The sequence below is a fragment of the Myotis yumanensis genome, unplaced genomic scaffold (genome assembly GCF_028538775.1).
Source record: "Myotis yumanensis isolate MYYU_CA2020_CCGP unplaced genomic scaffold, mMyoYum1.0.hap1 SCAF_21, whole genome shotgun sequence".
Taxonomy (NCBI): domain Eukaryota; kingdom Metazoa; phylum Chordata; class Mammalia; order Chiroptera; family Vespertilionidae; genus Myotis; species Myotis yumanensis.
In genome coordinates, this window is record NW_027223772.1 from 12958295 (window position 1) to 12976060 (window position 17766).

Below are 17766 nucleotides of genomic sequence, written 5' to 3' on the forward strand. Positions count from 1 at the left end.
GGAGCAGCGCAGACCCGAGTACAGACACAGCGGCCCCCAGAGCATTTTCAAACAAAATTATCTTTATTCATAACAGACCCACAATGTCCCAAAGGTGCTACTCCTACCCCCACCCAGGCCACCCCCACCCTTATGGTCCTGCCCTCCCACCTACCCCCACCCAGGCCACCCCCCGCCCTAAGGGTCCTGCCCACCCTCCTAGCCCCACCCAGGCCCACCCGCACCCTAAGGGTCCTGCCCTCCCTCCTACCCCCACCCCAGGCCCACCCCCACCCTAAGGGTCCTGCCCTCCCTCCTACCCCCACCCCAGGCCCACCCCCACCCTAAGGGTCCTGCCCTCCCTCCTACCCCCACCCCAGGCCCACCCCCACCCTAATGGTCCCGCCCTCCCTCCTACCCCCACCCTCCCATGTCAGTGGAGCAGCAGGATCAGCCCTGCGATGAGAAGGAGCCCTTGGCTCCTTTGGGGGACAGCCAGGCCCCATGCAGTCTGGGCCCCTCGGGGCGCTGGCAGTGGGGGGCACACCCCTCTGCTCCATCCTGGCTGCAGTGCCGCTTCCTCCCACTCCCTGGGTCAGACGGGTCACACTTCCTCTTGTGAGGCTGTGAGGAGGGCACCAGCCCCAGAGCCAGTGCTGGCCGCCCACAGACCCCGAGGTCGGCCCCTGGGCGGGGGGTCTTCTCAGCATGGACGGGGCCTCCCCCCAGAGCCCGCTTCTGAGACTTGGACGCTGCAGGTGCAGCTCGGCTGAGGCCTCGTCTCTGAAGGGACTGGGACTGGGCCGCGCCCCGGGGCCCCCGACCTCCAGGGCAGGCCAGGCCCGAGGCAGGGACAGGACTCAGAGAGAGCCCGCAGGGCAGCAGGCGGCCGGGAGAGGCCCAGAGGAAGGCCAGGCTGCAGAGGTCCTCGTCCTCCTCACGGGGCCTGTCCGCTGGCCCGTGAGTCTCCCTGACAGGAGAGGCCTCTCTGGGGACGCAGGCCTCCCTGGGGCCCAGTGCACAGTCAGCAGGCCCGTGGCCCTGGGGAGCAGAGGGGGGGCATCGAGCCCGCAGTGATGGGTGCTCTTGAAGCCCCGCAGAGACAGCAGAAGCCTGGGGCCTGGGCCGGTGGGCGCCTGCTGGGCCGCGCCTTTGCTGGTCCTTGAAGTCAGTCTCTGGTGGGCAGGCTTTGTCACTGACCCCCAGCTGGGGGCCACGGTCACGCCTCTGGGCATCTAGGCAGGTCGCAGACTCAGAAGGACTTGAGCCCCACAGGGGAGCACTGTGACTCGGGGGTGCCTGCACGCCCCCCTCCTTGGAGGCCAGGACTCGCTTCTCTACCAGCTGGGAGGAAGAAGGGACAGTGACTGGCGCTGCACACGTGTGTGAGGAGGAGGAGCGTGGGTGATGGGACAATGGCACTGGGGGGATAAAAGGGGGAGGTGACACCGTGACTGGAATCCACCGCAGTCATGTGGCTCTCCTCTGTCCCCTGTGCCATATTCCCAGCTTTGTGTCCCCTCCCCTTCTGGGCTCCCACCCCCTCTCTCTGTAGCCCTCTCCTTTCTGTTGTCCTGCCCTGCTCCCACCCAGGGCTGGCCCCTCGGCATGCGGTGCCTGCAGGCAGGGGTGGCGTGGACACAGGCATGTGCGTCCTGGTTCTGGGCTGCTCCCTGCCCTGGTTTAGCTGGGTGGACCCTCCCATGATTCCCTGAGGGTCCTCACCACCAATCTACCTCCCTCCCTTCTTCCCTGACTCACTAGGGCCTGTCCCTCCTCTAACTCCCCTGGGGTTCCTGGGTCCTATGGCTCACTTGGGGTCCCCCTCCCATCTCCCTAATGTCCACCCTCCCCTGGCTCACCTGGGCAGCAGTGAGCCCTTCTTCCTGCTCCAACTCCTCAGCTAGGGCCAAGGGATCCTGTCGTGTGTCTGGGGAAATTATTTGTTCCATGAATTGGAGGTCAATGACCTCCTCCACCTGGGACAGAAGGAAGCGGCTGTGAGCCCCTTGGCAGGGAGCAAACTGGGAGTCAGCGGGGCCTGGAGCACAAGTAGGAAAGCCAAGACCCACCCGGCCTCCTGCTCAGGTGGGTGTTTTACTCCATCATGGTCTTCAGGTGCACACACACACACACACACACACATACACACAGAAACACATACACACAGAAACACATACATGCACATACACACACGGGCACACCCACATGAACACAGCACACACACCACACACACACAAAGCGCTCACATGCACACAGACACACACACTCGCACGTGCCCAGCTCAGGAACAAAGAGCAGAGCCCAATCCCATCAGCCTGGGAGAACCCGGGTCCGGGTGCTGCAGTTCCACCCTCTGGGATCTTATAGACCCGGAGCTGCCAGCCAGCCCACCTGGGTGACAAAGTCTTCCTGGGAGCACAGCTGGTCCAGGTAGCTCAGGAGATCTTCATCCTGCAGCCACTCCATTTCTTCATCTTGCCATCCTCCACCTGGCGCCCCCATGGGCAGCTCATCCATGATGTCCATGTCCTCCTGCTCGGCCTCAGGGGGGATCCCATTGCGGGACTCGGTCTCCCGGGGCAGCAGGGCTGTGTGGGTGCACTGGGTGCTGGGTACAGCCTTCCTGGTAGTGCGAGCTGGGCAGAGAGGGAGGAAGAGGGAGTGTGAGGGGATAAAGCTCCCACCTCCAGGGCATGCGATGCTGAGGGCAGTGTTCAGGGCATTAATATGGGTGCGGCTGGGTCGGGCCACCTGAAGCCTGTGACTATGTGAGGGGAGAGGCCAGAGGGGAGCACCCAAGAGAGTCATGTGTGAGGACGTGTGGAGCCACCGAATCTCCAAGGGGCCCCGCAGCCAGCCCGCTTCTCAGCCGACTTCATGTGGGGCCTTTGACAGGGAACGGGGAGAGGGGATGAGAAAGTGGACCAGGTCCAGACCCCATTCAGACAAAGGGCCACTGAGGCCCGACTCTCAGGGCTGTTTCCCTTGAAAGACCAAAGCCCCCCTGAAGGCGAAGGGCCCCTGTGGGTGGGACAGTGGCCTGCCCTAGGCCCTGTTGCCTTTGGCCATGGGCTCCCATGGGAACGTGCTGGCCTACCTGGCTGCCCGCCCACCGCTGGGGCTGGGGGCCCCCGAGGATCAGGTCTCGGTGGGGCAGGAAGGGGCTGGGTCTGTGCCCCCTTCTTCAACTGCAACTTCTGAAACTGCATCTGCTCCTCCGCCTCAAACTTCATGAACCTGGGGGTGAGGGGGGCACAGCTGTGCTGAGAAGGAGGCCCCGGGAGCCCAGAAAGGCAGCAGCGGGTGGGGGGATGGGAGAGCCAGGGCCTTGGGGCTGTCAGGGCCCGGACACTGGGGAGGCAGGAGGCTGGCTGAGCACACTCCTGCACAGCCCCTCTGGCTGGAGTCTGCCCACGGGGCGGGCACCTCCCCCAGCCTGTCCTGAGCCTTCATGTCCAGCCCAGGACGGGTCAGGGTCAGAGGAGGGGGGAGTTCCCTGGGAGGTGGGACAGAAGCACCCACGCTCTGAAGCTGAGGGAGAGGCTTCCCCAGGAGAGAAGGGCCTCTGGGCAGCGGGGACCCCGTGCTGAGTGACACCCTCCCACCACCCTCCTCTCTGATGAGACCTCACAGCTGGACCCTGCCCGGCAGTCAGCCCTCCCCACCCCCAACCCCAGCTGTGGGGACCAAGGACCCTGACTCACTTTTCTGCCATCTCAGAATAGACCCTCCGGTCAAAGCTGCTCTTGTGCTGCCATTCCTGCATGGCCTGCCCTATTCCCTCCTCCAGCGTCATGGTGGGCCTCAGGCGGGACAGGGACCGCAGCGCTGGCCTGTAATGCCTCAGGGTCAGTCATGGCTGCAGCCTGGCCTCCACCCGCCTGCCCACCCCAGCTCAGTGGCGCCAGGTTCCCACCCCCACCCAGCAGGACCTAAAGCTCCAGGCGCGCCCCCTGCCCTGCCCAGTGCACTCACATGAGGAAGCAGCAAAGAGCTCCCGCATCAGGACTCTGGGGAAGGTGCTCCCGGGCCAGGGCCTTGAAGCACTGCCAACGACGGAAGTCCTCATACACACTCTTGGGGTTACAGGTGTCATCCAGCGAGGCCTTGGACTGGGAGGCAGCCAGGCCACCCACCCTGGAAGCCCCGTGTGGCCGTGGTCCAGGATCCACTCGGGGGACGATGGGGGCCAGCTGGGCAGCTGGTGGTGCAGCTTGAGGAGGAAGGCCGGGACACCAGCCTCCATCGCCGGCCTGGGTTCCCCCAAAAGCCGAGGTGGGCATAATCGCCTCCACCGCAGTGGCTTCCAAGAAGAGGGGTGCAGGACACACAGCACCCCCACAGATGGCCCCTGGAGCACTCCCATTGAGGGAGGCCTGAGTCAGGACAATGGTCTGAGTCTGGGAGGGCTGTGGTCGTCCCCCTTCTGACCTGACCTGGCCCATGATGTTACAAGCCCCAGGCCCAACGGGGCCTTGACCAGCATCTCCTGCCACCAGAGGTGTCCTGGGCAAAGCGGGCAGCACCAGGGGGCGGCCAGGAGGGAATGTCGGGGTCCTGAGGGGTGGCAGGTGCTGCTCCCAAGGTGGCCGGTGTGCGGGGCCAGCAGTGGGCGGGGGAAAGGGCTGTGCTGTGAAAGGAGTGACGGAGGCACCGGGCTTCAGGGTCACATCTGCTCCCAGCGCTGCAGATGCTGTTGAGAGAAAGGAAAGGGTGAAGGGAGGAGGTGAACCAGCAAACAGCACTGAGGCGCTCTGGGCCCCCTGTAGCCACCGGGGAATCAGAGCAGTGAGTCTCCCAGGGGAGGGCCATTGGGATGGGCAAACTGCGGAGGTGGCAGATGTCCTCAGGTCATTGTCACGCTCCATTTGGGAATTACTCCACTGGAGAGCTTGCTCCCCAGCGCCAAGGCTCCCTGACCACTGTCTGCGAGAAGAAACGGCCCCAGCCAGCGCTGACCCTGAGAGCCGCCCTAAGGATTCCCTGGCACTGACCCTGCCAGCCTCAGGCATGGCCCTGGGCAGCAGTCTGTTCTGGGGGAAATGACCCCAGGCAGACCCACTCCTGTAGTGACCTTCTCTAAGGTAAGTTCTAGGCACCCAAAGGGCCTCTGAGAACAGGCCGTGTCTGAAATATCAGGGCCCCATCTGCTCCTCAGTCTTCCCTTTACTCAATAAATCACCCCCTTTCTGTCCTGGGCTTGCACAACAACACAGAAACACTTGAGTAATGTCTCTCCACAAGAAGGCACAGGAGCCCTGATCTGACCCTTGAATGCACTGACCACCATGCACATGTGTGTCAGAACCAACAGTGAACACTCAACACGGGCCAGGTCCTGCCACTTGGCCCCAGCGCTCAGACTAATGGCCCCTCAGGAGCTTGTCATTTCACAGCCAGCAATGGCTGCAGAGGGTTAGAGAAGGGCCATGGAATTCGGCAAAGTGGGGCTGTCGGTAGGGTTTCCAGAAACTTCCATAGCTGCTGTCCTGTTAGATGGGTCATGGGACTACAGACTGTGTGAGGTCCTTCCCCTTCCAGCTCCCAAAGTGGAAAGTGAAGGCCAGTAGGAAGCAGGTGTGAGCCGGTGACAGTGGAACACAGTTGTCTGAAAACATCCCTGCTCAGAGGAACTGGAGCAGACCTAGTCCAGGAGAGCACCTTGCTCACCGCGTGCCCCTAATTCCTCAGGACAGGCAGCCTAGGACGTTTACTACTGACACAGACCATGGTCTTCCTGCCCCTGTGTACTCCCCTTCCCCTTTAAAAAAGAATCCGCCTTCACAGTCGTTCCACGGAACACCACGCAGGCTCCACACCTGTTTTCTGTCCCTGAAGCAGGGACGTGGACTATGAGCAAACCCCTCATCTCAAAGGTAAAGGGCAGGGCAGAGGGTGCACCATGAGATGCTCGACAAGAGGAAGTCGGTCTGAAGACCTGGGTGGCCACAGGGGGAACGACTGGGGACAGCTCAGGGAACCGGGCCCTCTCTTGGTGGAAGTTACCCGGCCGCCCTGCCCCTGTGGAATCCAAGCCAACAAGCAGCTCCCTGGGCTGAGGAGGAGTGAGCTCTGGGCCAGAAGCAGGGGAGAAGCTCTGGGCTGCAGCAGTTGGAGGACCTTCCAGCCCAGCCCTCAGTGGGGACATTTCATTGTGGACTTGGCCACAGGCAGCCCCACTGGACAGCTTTCTGGCTAAGACCCTCCCATGGCCCCCATTAGCTCTAGTGAACTCAGGTCAAGTCCCTTAGAAAGATACTGCGGGGCAAGCTCCAGGTGCCCCAAGAACAGCACACAGGACTAGGCTTTCCCATGACCACCCTGTGCCACCCCCACGACATCGCCCACTACTCCCCACACACACGTGGGAGTGGCTTGTCTCCCCTCTGGGAAGAACCCACGTGCCTGCTGCCGTCCTTTCTCCACACCCAGGCATTTCCCTGAGCCACCCTGACCCACCTCTAGGAGCCCTCCTGCCAGTGCCCTCACAGGTTCCCATTGGCTCCCAGCCTCCCAGGTGACAGGTGCTTGGAGGTCCAGTGCTCCCTCCCTCCCCTACTTCAGTCAAACCGTGTTTCCCCAGTGTCACAGTTTAACCCCAAGTTTTGAGGGACATCTCAGTGTTTAAAACATCCCCCCTCCAATCTATAGGCTTACCTCCTACTGAAGCCATCCCCGCAGGCTCATTCACCGACCACCGCTGCCTAGTAGCCTCCACAATGAGAAAAGGCAAGTCGAGAATCCAGAGACTGACCTGCTCCAACAGCTGCTCAGCATCCAGTGGAGGGAAGGTTTGGGTTTAAACTGTAGAATGTAGGGCTCCAGACATTCTGCAGCGGGGGAGGGGCCGAGGACCAATGGGCTGGGGTGGGGGTGGGGGGGCATTCCATGGAGGGCTCTGATAGGTAGGCAAGAACCAGCAGTTCCTTTCAAATTTAAAGTCACAAATTTAAAGACACACTAGCAGTAATGACCTTCTCTAAGTTCTAGGCACCCAAAGTCCCCTGATGTGACCTTTATTTCAGTTCTTGATCCATCACCCTAGTTCTGGGTCCCTCAACCTGCTTCCTATTTGGTCTTGGTTGACTTCAACACAGACTACACTTTCTGAACAAAATTCAGAACATGCAGCCTGAAGAAATAACGGGAACTTATGGCCACACGGAACCCAGTGTTTGAAATTAGGACTGTCCCAGCAGAGGCAGCATGCTCGGTGGCTGTGTGCACATCATTCCTTAGGAAGCAGTCCTGTGGCCCCAAGTGCCGCCCAGTGCTGGGAGCCCTGCAGATGCAGCCGGCCCAGCCTTACAAACCATCCCCTTTGCTCCCGTCCATCAGGGCAAGGCCCTGTAGCCTACAGGGCAAGACCAGACACCATCACTTTTTGTTTCTCAGAGTATTATGTTGTTCACTGTCTAATTTTTTACCCTTTGAGTGATTTTATTTTTTTTTCCTTTGAGTGATTTTGATGTACTGTTTTAAGAAAGTAATGCCTTTGCATAGTTCACAAATTGTGCAAAATGGAAAATGTAGTGAGGAGTCTTCCTCCTGCCTCCTTTCCCTCTTGCAAGTGTCCGGAAAGATGATGGTATAATTTCATTTTCTTTGGAAAGTATGACAAACTCAAGTCACTAAATTGATTCTGCTACTATATGTTCTATTGCCAACTGAAATTCTGCAATATAATACAAAATAGGAGGGAGGGCAGGGTGACTTTGTTCCCATGCTACCTGCCATGTCAACAGAAACTGGCCCAGACAGTCACGTTTTGATCAATGTTTGCACAACAACCTTGCAACTGGAAACATCTGCGAAGCAACATTTATTGAAAACCTCCACGTACTGAATGAATACAGGAGGAACGGGGTCAGGGGCAGGCGTCTCTTAGAGTGTGTCCAGGTCTAAAGTTCTTGGCCGGAATTGTGCAATGCACGCCCGGACTTCTGGGAGGACGGACCTACTTTCTAGAAACCACGGACCTGCAGTCCAAGGGCATGAAGGCACTGGCCCCTCCGAGGACAGTGCTTCAGGCCGGCCTCTCCCAAACTCCGTCCCGAGGGGGCAGCCAAGTGCATGGACTGCACGTTTGCAACTTTAAAGGCGCAAGTGCTCCCTGCAACGGGCTGGGAGGTTCCTGAGCAGGAGGACCTGCAGGAGGCCTCACAGGGCCCCTCCCTCCACTCCTTCCTCTCCTGCAGGGACAGCCTGGGCCCTTCCCAGGGTGCCTCGCGCCAGGACGCACCAGCACGCCCACTGGGGGCGGGACTCTGTCCTGCACCTGCTCCCAGCGTCCGTTGGGGCGGTTGGCGCCCACAGGCGCGCGCATGCGCTAACGGCAGTCCAGGTCCCAACGGCCGCCCAGGCTGCACGCGGGGCCTGGCATGGCGGCCTCCGGAGTCCGTTAGGCAAACAGGGAGGTAAGGGGCGCGCGGGCACCTCTACCTTCAGGGACCCCCTCTTCTCTGTGGTTCTCCCTGTGGGCTCTGTGCCCCCCGAGTCTGTGCTCAGGCCCCAACACTGCTCACTTCCGGTGGTGTTTATACGGGATGGATGGGTCAGTGATTGGCGGGTCGAATGTGTGTGAGCTATTAAGTTCTCAGGCTCCTTCTTTGTCTCCTGAATTCTGAATAACACAAGAGCTAGGAGGCAGCAGATCAATGAGATCAATGATTCTCTTTCATCATTGATGTTTCTATCTCTCTCTCCCCCCTCACTCTCTGAAATCAACAAAAATCAATTTTTTAAAAAAAATTAAAAGTAGAACTACCATATAATCCAAAAATCCCATATCTGGGTATATATAAAAGGAAATGAAATCACTATCTTGAAGTGATATCTTCACCCCTTGTTCTTTGCTGCCTTGTTCACATTAGACAGGAAATAGAAACAAGTGTCCATCAACAGATGGATAAAGAAAATGTATTTATAATACAATGGCATTTTATTCATCCACTAAACAAGGAAGAAATCCTTCCACAGCTGGATGGGCCTTAAAGGCATTATGCTAAGTGAAATAAGTCAGACAGAGACATATACCATAATATCTGACATATGTAAATTCTAAAACACAAATATTAGATCATAGATACAGAGAACAGATTGACAGAGTCAGAAGGTGGGGGAAGGGGGCACAAAATGGGTGGAGAGGGTCAAAAGACACAAACTTCCAATTATAAAATTAAGACATGGGGCTGCAATGTACAGCTTGGTGATTATAGTTAATAATACTGTATTTGTGTATTTGAAAGCTGCTAAGGGAGTAGATCTTAAAAGTTCTCATCACAAGAAAAAAAGACTTTTGTACCTATCTATGGGGATAGATATTAACTAGACATTGTGGTGATCATTTGCAATATATACAAGTAATGAATCATTATGTTGTACAATTGAAACTAATATAAGGTTATATGCCAATTATACTTCAATAAAAACAAAGACAATTGATAGTGCTATCCTGGTAGAAGAAAAATGTGTCTTCCTATTTATTTAGGAACATTCTACATTATTCAAGATTTCTGCTGCTGATTAAAAAGGATTATACATGTTTCTGCTCCTAATGGGATTAAAAGAAATAACATAATCACAGCGTCACAGCATAGGCAAAACTCATAGCTAAAACCCAAAGAGAGGGACATAAAAGCTGTAGTCTGACCATTCTAGAATTTTGTAACCAAGTATAAATGGGGCTCAAACCATATGGGGGAGAGTCACTAAGTCCCAAGTCCCTAAGGCATATTTGAAGACAGTTTATAGTGAGCCATTCTTCATAAGAATTTATATGATTCATAGTACTATGAGCTCATACTGATTAATAGAATTACAAATTCATAATGATTTTTAGAACTGTGAGTTCATCTGATTCACCGAGCCATAGTTTCATATTGACATCTCCAATTCCAGTCCAGCACCACAGAGCACATTATAGCTTTCCTTTTTTATTTCGTTTCTTTCTCCAACAGACAGAAGCTGGCTCTCAAATCCACAATATATTTAGTTCTTGTTCAGCCCTAGAATACACATTAAAAAGCAGGGGGCACCACCAATCTTAAATTTTATTTTAATAATTTTTGAGCACATGAAAAATTTACGTATTTCTAAATGTAAGAACAATTAAAGAATATACTCAAAGAAGTGTCCCTCTTCCTGTGCCTTCTGCCCTATTTCCATTTTCCCACCCTTGCATCTTGCCCCTTGGCCCTTTCCATCTCTACGTCTCTTGTTTTTCATTTATTCTATTTCTTAAGGGTTTTTTGCACATGTGAATAAATACATGTATATTTCCGTTTCCTTTCCTTTTCTTATCTGAAAACTAGAGCCTCATGAGGAAGTTCTTTAAGTCCAATCCAATACTTAGACAAATGATAAAACTCAAGTATTTAGCAACTTGAAGTGGATTCATACAGGAATGAATAATAGCTTCCAAAACTAAACTGAATTATTGAATCTACTTTCTATTTCTCTCTATCCATAAACAATTTGAACCTGATTATGAATATCTAAAGGCACTTACCATTCAACTTAAGTGACTTATCATTCAACCTCAGTGTAAGCACAAAAAGGCACCAGGCACCCTGCTGGCCATTCTGATCTATCAAAATGCTCATCTGTTTCTAATCTCACTATATATGTAAGCTTAAAAATTTATTATCAGTCGATATGAAGATTTGGGTTAACTGAACCTCTGATGCCACTCAGCTCCAAGATTCTATGAGTCTCTGTTCCCATGGTGCCATGGTCCTGACATTCCAAGCTTCAGGAGAATCATTTTACTGAGGCATTTATAGGCAGCCTCCTTCTCATGACTTGAACCTCCTCTGCCAAAGTTTGAACATGGGTGGAATGGGCTACACAGTGAAGAAAAACACCATGAAAATGGGAGACCCTGTATACCTGCGGAAGGCCCTTGTGAACAACCTTGGAGAGGAAAAGAGGACTAGGCTCCACATTCAAAAACTCCAGAAGGCGTTAAATATCCGGTTTAGGGAGATCGATAAAGAAAAAACAGCTCTGAAGATTTTTTTGGGAAAGCTTCACAAGACAAGTGGCTATTTTCCTCGACAACCTTTCTGGTGACCAGTGCCACTGACAGTGAAAAGTTTATGGACAAGTTTCAATACAAAGCTTATCTGCATCTCCTTCTGTTATCTCCATGTAAACTAAGAAAGAAGGACAACACATCACTGGGACAGTTCAGGAAAGGAAAAAAGACTATACAATTGAAGATAAAAATGGAACATCTACAGGAGAATCCAAGGAGAGAATAAGACATTGTGGTTTTTTTTTTTCAGATATTCCCATGTCTTTATAACTTGAAGGGATAATATGCAGTACATACATTATTTCCATTAGAACTTTCCTTGAGATAAGAATAAAGTTTTTCTTGTGCAGAGATATTTCTGATATCATGAAATACATATATTTGTCTTAATCCTGCTTTTGTCTCATTGATATCATTTTCAACTATTTTTTACAATTTTAATAGCATGGATAAAAATTGAGCCAAAAATTAGAATGAAAATAATAGTAGGAAAGCATAGATTCATGATTCTGTAAGGGAAGGTCACTGAGATGGCAGACCAGGCTGAGAAAAGGGACTGTTTGGATAACGAAATAGCCCAGTCAGAGGAAGGCTGAAGGTCAAGAGTAAAGTTGCATAAGAATTGATCAAGATGTCCTAAAACCTTTCCTGCATGGAGTGTTCTGTTGATGCAAAGAGGTGCCTGATCTGCTGGGACAGTGTTGGTTGTTACTGGTCCTTTGGAGACTTTGTTGGATGAGTGTTTGGTTTAAGTATGACTGGAGTAACTGAATGGCTCTGCCTGTGAATGTTCCTCTTGTCATTTCTGTGATTTGGAAGTTATAAAGTTCAGGGCCCTCCATGTATTTTATAGAGGAAGGATAGACTGGAGTTGGCCCATGCATGTAAGGAGGTTGGGGCTGCCATCTAGCTAGTTGATAAGAGGGAAGACAGAGCCAGCAGTTTTGGGTGAGAGTGGGGTTGGTGGTATTGAAGAGATGATATATTAGGTTGAGGGTTAAAGAGAGATAGTGATGACTTGGGAGATTTTTAAGAGGGATGGAGTAAACTTGCATACACAATAAGAGGAGGAGAAGGGTTGGGGAGGTCATTGTAGACTAACAGCAATGGGTGTAATTCCAACCAGATGGCATAAGGCAAAGGCGCATTAAAAAATCAAAAATGACAAGGGAGATCCTGAGGAATAAATGGTGAGTAAGAGCCTCCCGGTCTATCATGAGACTAAATTCTAGTTGAGTTAATCCCGAGTTCACTTCTAGCCATCAGGTTATTTGGTCCCAAGAAAAGTCTCTGAAACCTCCCTGGAGATAACAATCCCACAAGAAAGTCAGTAACTGTGTTTCAGCACTGAGACAAAGAGAAGGGACTTCTTTGAGTAAGGATAAGATAAGATCATAGAATTGTTCCGTGGTATGTCATTGGGTAGGGAAGGGGCTGGTTGGGGCAGGGGGCAGAGAGAGCAGCACAAACAGAACAGTGAGGGGCAATGAGGGAAGCCTGGCTCATAGGAGATTAGGGTAAGAGTCTGGGGCTTACCGTTCCTCAAGAAGTTTTGTAAATTCGAGGTGAGTTGGTCTGAGACTGACGCTCTGATACAAGCTACTTGGCAGTGGAGCCTGGGGTGTAGGGGCTCACTTCAACTTGGAGGAGTGGATCCAAGATGCATATCCCTGTCATTTTGGTCAGGAGTACCTGGTGTGGGCCTGTCCACTTGGGCTTCAGCATTCTTATGCTGTGGAATGCCTGGAGCAGTGGTCGGCAAACTCATTAGTCAACAGAGCCAAATATCAACAGTACAACGATTGAAATTTCTTTTGAGAGCTAAATTTTTTAAACTTAAACTATATAGATAGGTACATTGTTATTAACTTAGTTAGGGTACTCCTAAGGTGGCCTTTGCTAAAAACGTCTTCAATCTGATTGAGGTACGTTCGCTGAGGTCAATTCCTTCCAACTCTCCCATCCACACTCGTCTTGTATACTTATTTCAGATAGATGAGTGTGGATGGGAGAGTTGGGAGGAGTCAACCTCAGCCAATGTACCTCAAAACAATGTACCTCCCCCGCGCTGCGTATCCTGCGGCCCGCCTGTGCCTCGTCTCTCCTCGCCCGACCAACCGACACCCCCCACTTCTTCTAATGCCATTTCTTCAAAATAGACTCACCCAGGCCGAAAACCGACTTCTGCGCATGGGCCACGAAGTTTCAATCGCACTGTACATGCACACCCACACGTGGTATTTTGTGGAAGAGCTACACTCAAGGGGCCAAAGACCCGCATGTGGCTTGCGAGCCATGGTTTGCCGACCACTGGCCTGGAGGAATACCCAATCTCTCGGCTCTAGTGGAGGATTAAAGGTGGAGTCCTGGGTAGGCCTGGGGAGAACTGTGTTGGCATGCTGCCAAAGGAGGTTGAAGGTGGGGAGGTAATCTCCCAAAGGGCTAGAGGCTGTTGGGAAGTTTTCAAATAGGAAGGGTCTGCCATACATAAGTTCCAAAGGGCTAAGGAATGTGGGGGATCGAATGTGAATTAAGGCTAAGGGGAGTAGGGTGATCCAGGTTTCTTGGACCTCAAGACTTAGTTTAGTGAGGTGTTGTTTCAGGATTGAGTTCATTTTCCCAACCTTGCCAGAGGATTGAGGATGGTAAGGGATGTGTAGGTTCCAACAGATCTGAAGGGCAGTGGCAACCCTTTGGGTGGCTTTAGATATGAAGGCTGGACCAGGATCCAGCTGTAGGAAGGTGGGCAGGCCAAAGTGAGGAACGAGATGTTCAGCAAGGGTCACCGCTCCTAGAGCCCAGAGGCAGGCAGGCCAGTCCCTCGGTGGCCTTTTCTGAGGTGGTAAGAAAGGCCTCTACCCAAGCAGAGAAAGTGTTTGCAAAGGTTAGTTGGTATTTGAAACACCTTACAGGGGGCATGTGTGTGAAGTCAACCTGCCAGTCTTAACCGGGAATCTGTCCTTTGGCTTGGTGAGTGGAAAAGATGGGGGCATTTTGAGGGCACTCTGGGGAGAGGTCTGAAAGCAAGTAGAACATTGACTGATTATGTTTTTGAGGTGTGTGGCCATCTGGTGACTAATGATCAGTGATTGAGGGAATTTAAGGAAGGGCCTACATCCTACATGGAGGGAGTTGTGTATTGGGGTTAGGATCTGGGCTGTCTGTTGTTGTGGGAGGATCAGTTTTCCTGCGATGGTGAGCCAGGACCCTTCCCAAACAGCTCCTGCCTGTGTGAGTTGGGAGACTTCTTCAGTAAGAGGAGTGTAAAGCGGGGATAGCTAAGAGCTGGGATTCCACACGTTGGTGTGTGGCTGCCATTCTTGCCTTCCTGTCTGCCTTGTTGTTCCCTAGGGCAATGAGTGCTATATCAGATTAATGCTCCTTGCAATCGATTACTGCTGCCACTTTAGGGAGTCTTGCGCCTGAAGGAGCTTAAGAATGAGGTTGGCATTGGTGATCGGGGACCCTCTGGTTGTGAGGAAGCCCTGCTCCTCCCAGATTGTTGCATGTGAGTAGAGGATGTGAAAGGCATAGCAGGACTTGGTCTAGATGTTGATAGTCAGCTCAGTTGCTAGAGTTAATGCTCAAGTAAGGGTTATGCCTTCTGCGAGGAGGTGCTGGGGGGCAGGGCAGAGCCCCTGATTCTATAGTGTGGGTATTGGAGCCAACTGCATAACCAGCCATGCATTGATGGCTGTGTGTACTGGCACTGCCATCTATGAACCAGGTGTCTGCCACCTTGGGGAGAGGTGTATTGCTGATGTGTGGGAAATAAGGCTGCTAAAATTTAGGAGATCTGGGCATGAGTGTTGTTCATTGTCATCAGAAGGTGGAAATGGGAGTAAAGTAGCCGGGTTTAGGGAAGTGCTGCAGCATAAGGTGATATGGGGAGCTTCTATGAGGGTGAGGTGAAGGGCCTGGAGTCTGGAGGGGTAAAAAAGAGGGTGGCCTGGGTGGAGGTAAGTTCTGAGAGTGCATGTGGGGAATAGACAATAATTAGCTGTGAGAAGGTAAGTTTCTCTCTTTCCTGGGCCAGAAGGGTCTCCGCTCCTAGAGCCCAGAGGCAGGCAGGCCAGTCCCTAAGAGTGGGGTCTGACTGTTCAGAAAAATAGGCAACAAACTTAAGGTGTGGCCCCGAATTCTGGTCCAGGAGGCCAACCGCGATGCCCTTCCTTTCATCTGATGAAGGGCTTGGATGGCTGAGAAGTGTTAAGGTGGGCGCCGAGGTGAGAGCAGTTTTCAGAGCATTAAAGGGTGAGAATGCTGGCTTTAGGGTCCCAAGGCTCAGCGAGAGGTCCCTTCGCCACGTCACAGAGAGGCTTCACGAGATGACTAACGTTGGGAACCCAGAGATGAAAGTACCCAGCAAGCCCAAGAAAGAGTATTTCTTGTCTAGAGGAGGGGACAGTCATGGAGGAGTTAAGACGTTTACAGTCTAAGGCAGTGGTCGGCAAACACATCAGTCAACAGAGCCAATATCAACAGTACAACGATTGAAATTTCTTTTGAGAGCCAGATTTTTTAAACTTAAACTATAGAGGTAGGTACATTCAATCTTAAATTCAACTTTAAATTCACGGTTTTCGTCTTCCATTTTTCTTTGCTTCTTCTTTGTAGCCATGTCAAACAGGGCACCTAAAAAATGTTTCATTTTATAATAATAAAGCCACCAACACAAAAGAATTACAATTCTTAAATTGATGACAAAAATACCTGTAGGATTTGCAGCTGGTTGGAAAAATACAGGTAACTTTATCCTTCGAGTAGGTACTTTTGTCACCCACGCGCAATTTGTGGACGAGACTAGCACTAACCACTGCACATGAGACTGCCAGATACATTTTTTTTTAGGAACCTCCATATTGTTTTCCACAGTGGCTGCATCAGTCTGCATTCCCACCAGCAGTGAACTAGGGTTCCCTTTTCTCCACATCCTCACCAGCACTTGTTGTTTGTTGGTTTATTGATGGTAGCCAATCTGGCATGTGTGAGGTGATACCTCTTTGTAGTTTTAATTTGCATCTCTCTGATGATTAGTAATGTTGAGCATTTTTCATGTTTATTGGAAATCTAACTGTATGTCCTCTTTTGAGGAATGTCTATCAGGTCCTTTGCCCATTTTTCAATTGGATTATTTGTCTTCCTTTTGTTGAGTTGTATGAATACTTTAGATATTTTGTAAATTAACCTCTTATCAGACGAATCATTGGTTAATATGTTCTCCCATACAGTGGGTTCTCTTTTCATTTTGTTGATGGTTTGTTGTTTTATTTTTTGGCTGTGCAGAAACTTTTTATTTTGATGTGGTCCCATTTGTTTATTTTTTCCTTTGTTTCTCTTGCCCTAGGAGATATATTGGCAAAAATACTGCTGCGTGATATGTCTCATATTTTCCTATTTGTGTTTTCTTTTAGGATTTTTATGATTTCATTAGTTATATTTAAGTCTTTTATGCATTTTGAGTTTATTCTTATGTATGGTATAAGTTGATGGTCTAGTTTCCTTTCTTTTTTCCATATACCTGTCCAATTTTCCCAACACCATTTATTGAAGCAACTATCTTTACTCCATTATATGCTATTAGCATTTTTGTCAAATATTAATTGACCATAATGGCATGGGTTGATTTCTGTTTTTGTTTTTGTTTTATAATTGGTCTATATGCCTGGTCTAGTGTCAGTACCAGGCTGTTTTGATTACAATGGCTTTGTAGTATGTTTGGTATTTGGTATTGCGATTCCCCAACTTTGTTCATCTTTCTCAAGATTGCTGAGGCTAATCAGGTTTTTTGGGTTTTGTTTTTGTTTGTTGGTTTTTGTTTTTGTTTTTTTGGTTCCATATAAAATTTTGGAATATTCTAAATCTGTGAAATATGCTGTTGGTATGTTAATGGGGATTGCTGTGAATCAGTAGATTGCTTTGGGTAGTATGAACATTTTCATTATGTTCATTCTTGTAATCCATGAAAATGATATATGCTTCCACTTGTTTGTGCCTTCCTCTGTTTCTTTTTGCCATGTCATAGTTTTCTGAGTACAGGATTTTTACCTTCTTGGTTAAGTTTATTGCTAGTTATCTTATTTTGTTGTTGTTGTTGTTGTTGTTGCAATGGTAAATGGGGTTATTTTAAAAGTTTCTCTTTCTGAGAGTTCATTTTTGGTATATAAATATGCCATCAAGCCTGGCCAAACTGCCTCAGTTGTTTCAGCATTGTCCTGTGCACTGAAAGGTTGCCAGTTCAATTCTCAAACAGGGCACATAGCTGGGTTGTGGGTTGGGACTCTGGTTTGGATGCACATGGAGGGCAGCAAAACAATGTTTCTCTCTCATATCGATCTCTCTCTCTCTTTCCCTCCCTATCTCCTTTCCTATATTTAAGCATGTATTGAGGTAAGGATTAAATTTTTTTAAAGAAAATAAAAATATATTTATTTCTGGATGCTAATTTTGCATCCTATTTTGTCAAATTCATTTGTTACATTTAACAGGTTTTTTTTTGGTGGGATCTTTAGGGTTTTCTATCTACATTATAATGTCATCTGAAAATAATGACAGTTTTGCTTCTTCCTTTCCAGCTTGGATGCCTTTTATTGCCTCTTCTTATCTGATTGCTGTGGCTAGGGCTTGAGTACTATGTTGAATAAGAGTGGCGAAAGTGGACATCCCTGTCTTGTTCCTGATCTTAAGGAAAATACTTTTAGTTTATGCCTATTGAGTATTATGTTGGCTGTAGGTTTATCGCATGT

At 50.4% G+C, this 17766-nt stretch overlaps 1 protein-coding gene across 1 annotated transcript; it reads right to left on the reverse strand.

The window, feature by feature from the left end:
* Positions 1-429: 429 nt before the first annotated feature.
* On the reverse strand, positions 430-8308 carry LOC138998963 (NUT family member 2G-like). The gene is made up of 7 exons (XM_070400996.1): positions 8215-8308; positions 3958-4675; positions 3687-3815; positions 3080-3219; positions 2374-2618; positions 1842-1958; positions 430-1323 (listed from the first exon to the last, which is right to left on the reverse strand). The coding sequence occupies exons 1-7, from the start codon at positions 8306-8308 to the stop codon at positions 430-432; spliced, it is 2337 nt and encodes a 778-aa protein (XP_070257097.1).
* Positions 8309-17766: the final 9458 nt, after the last annotated feature.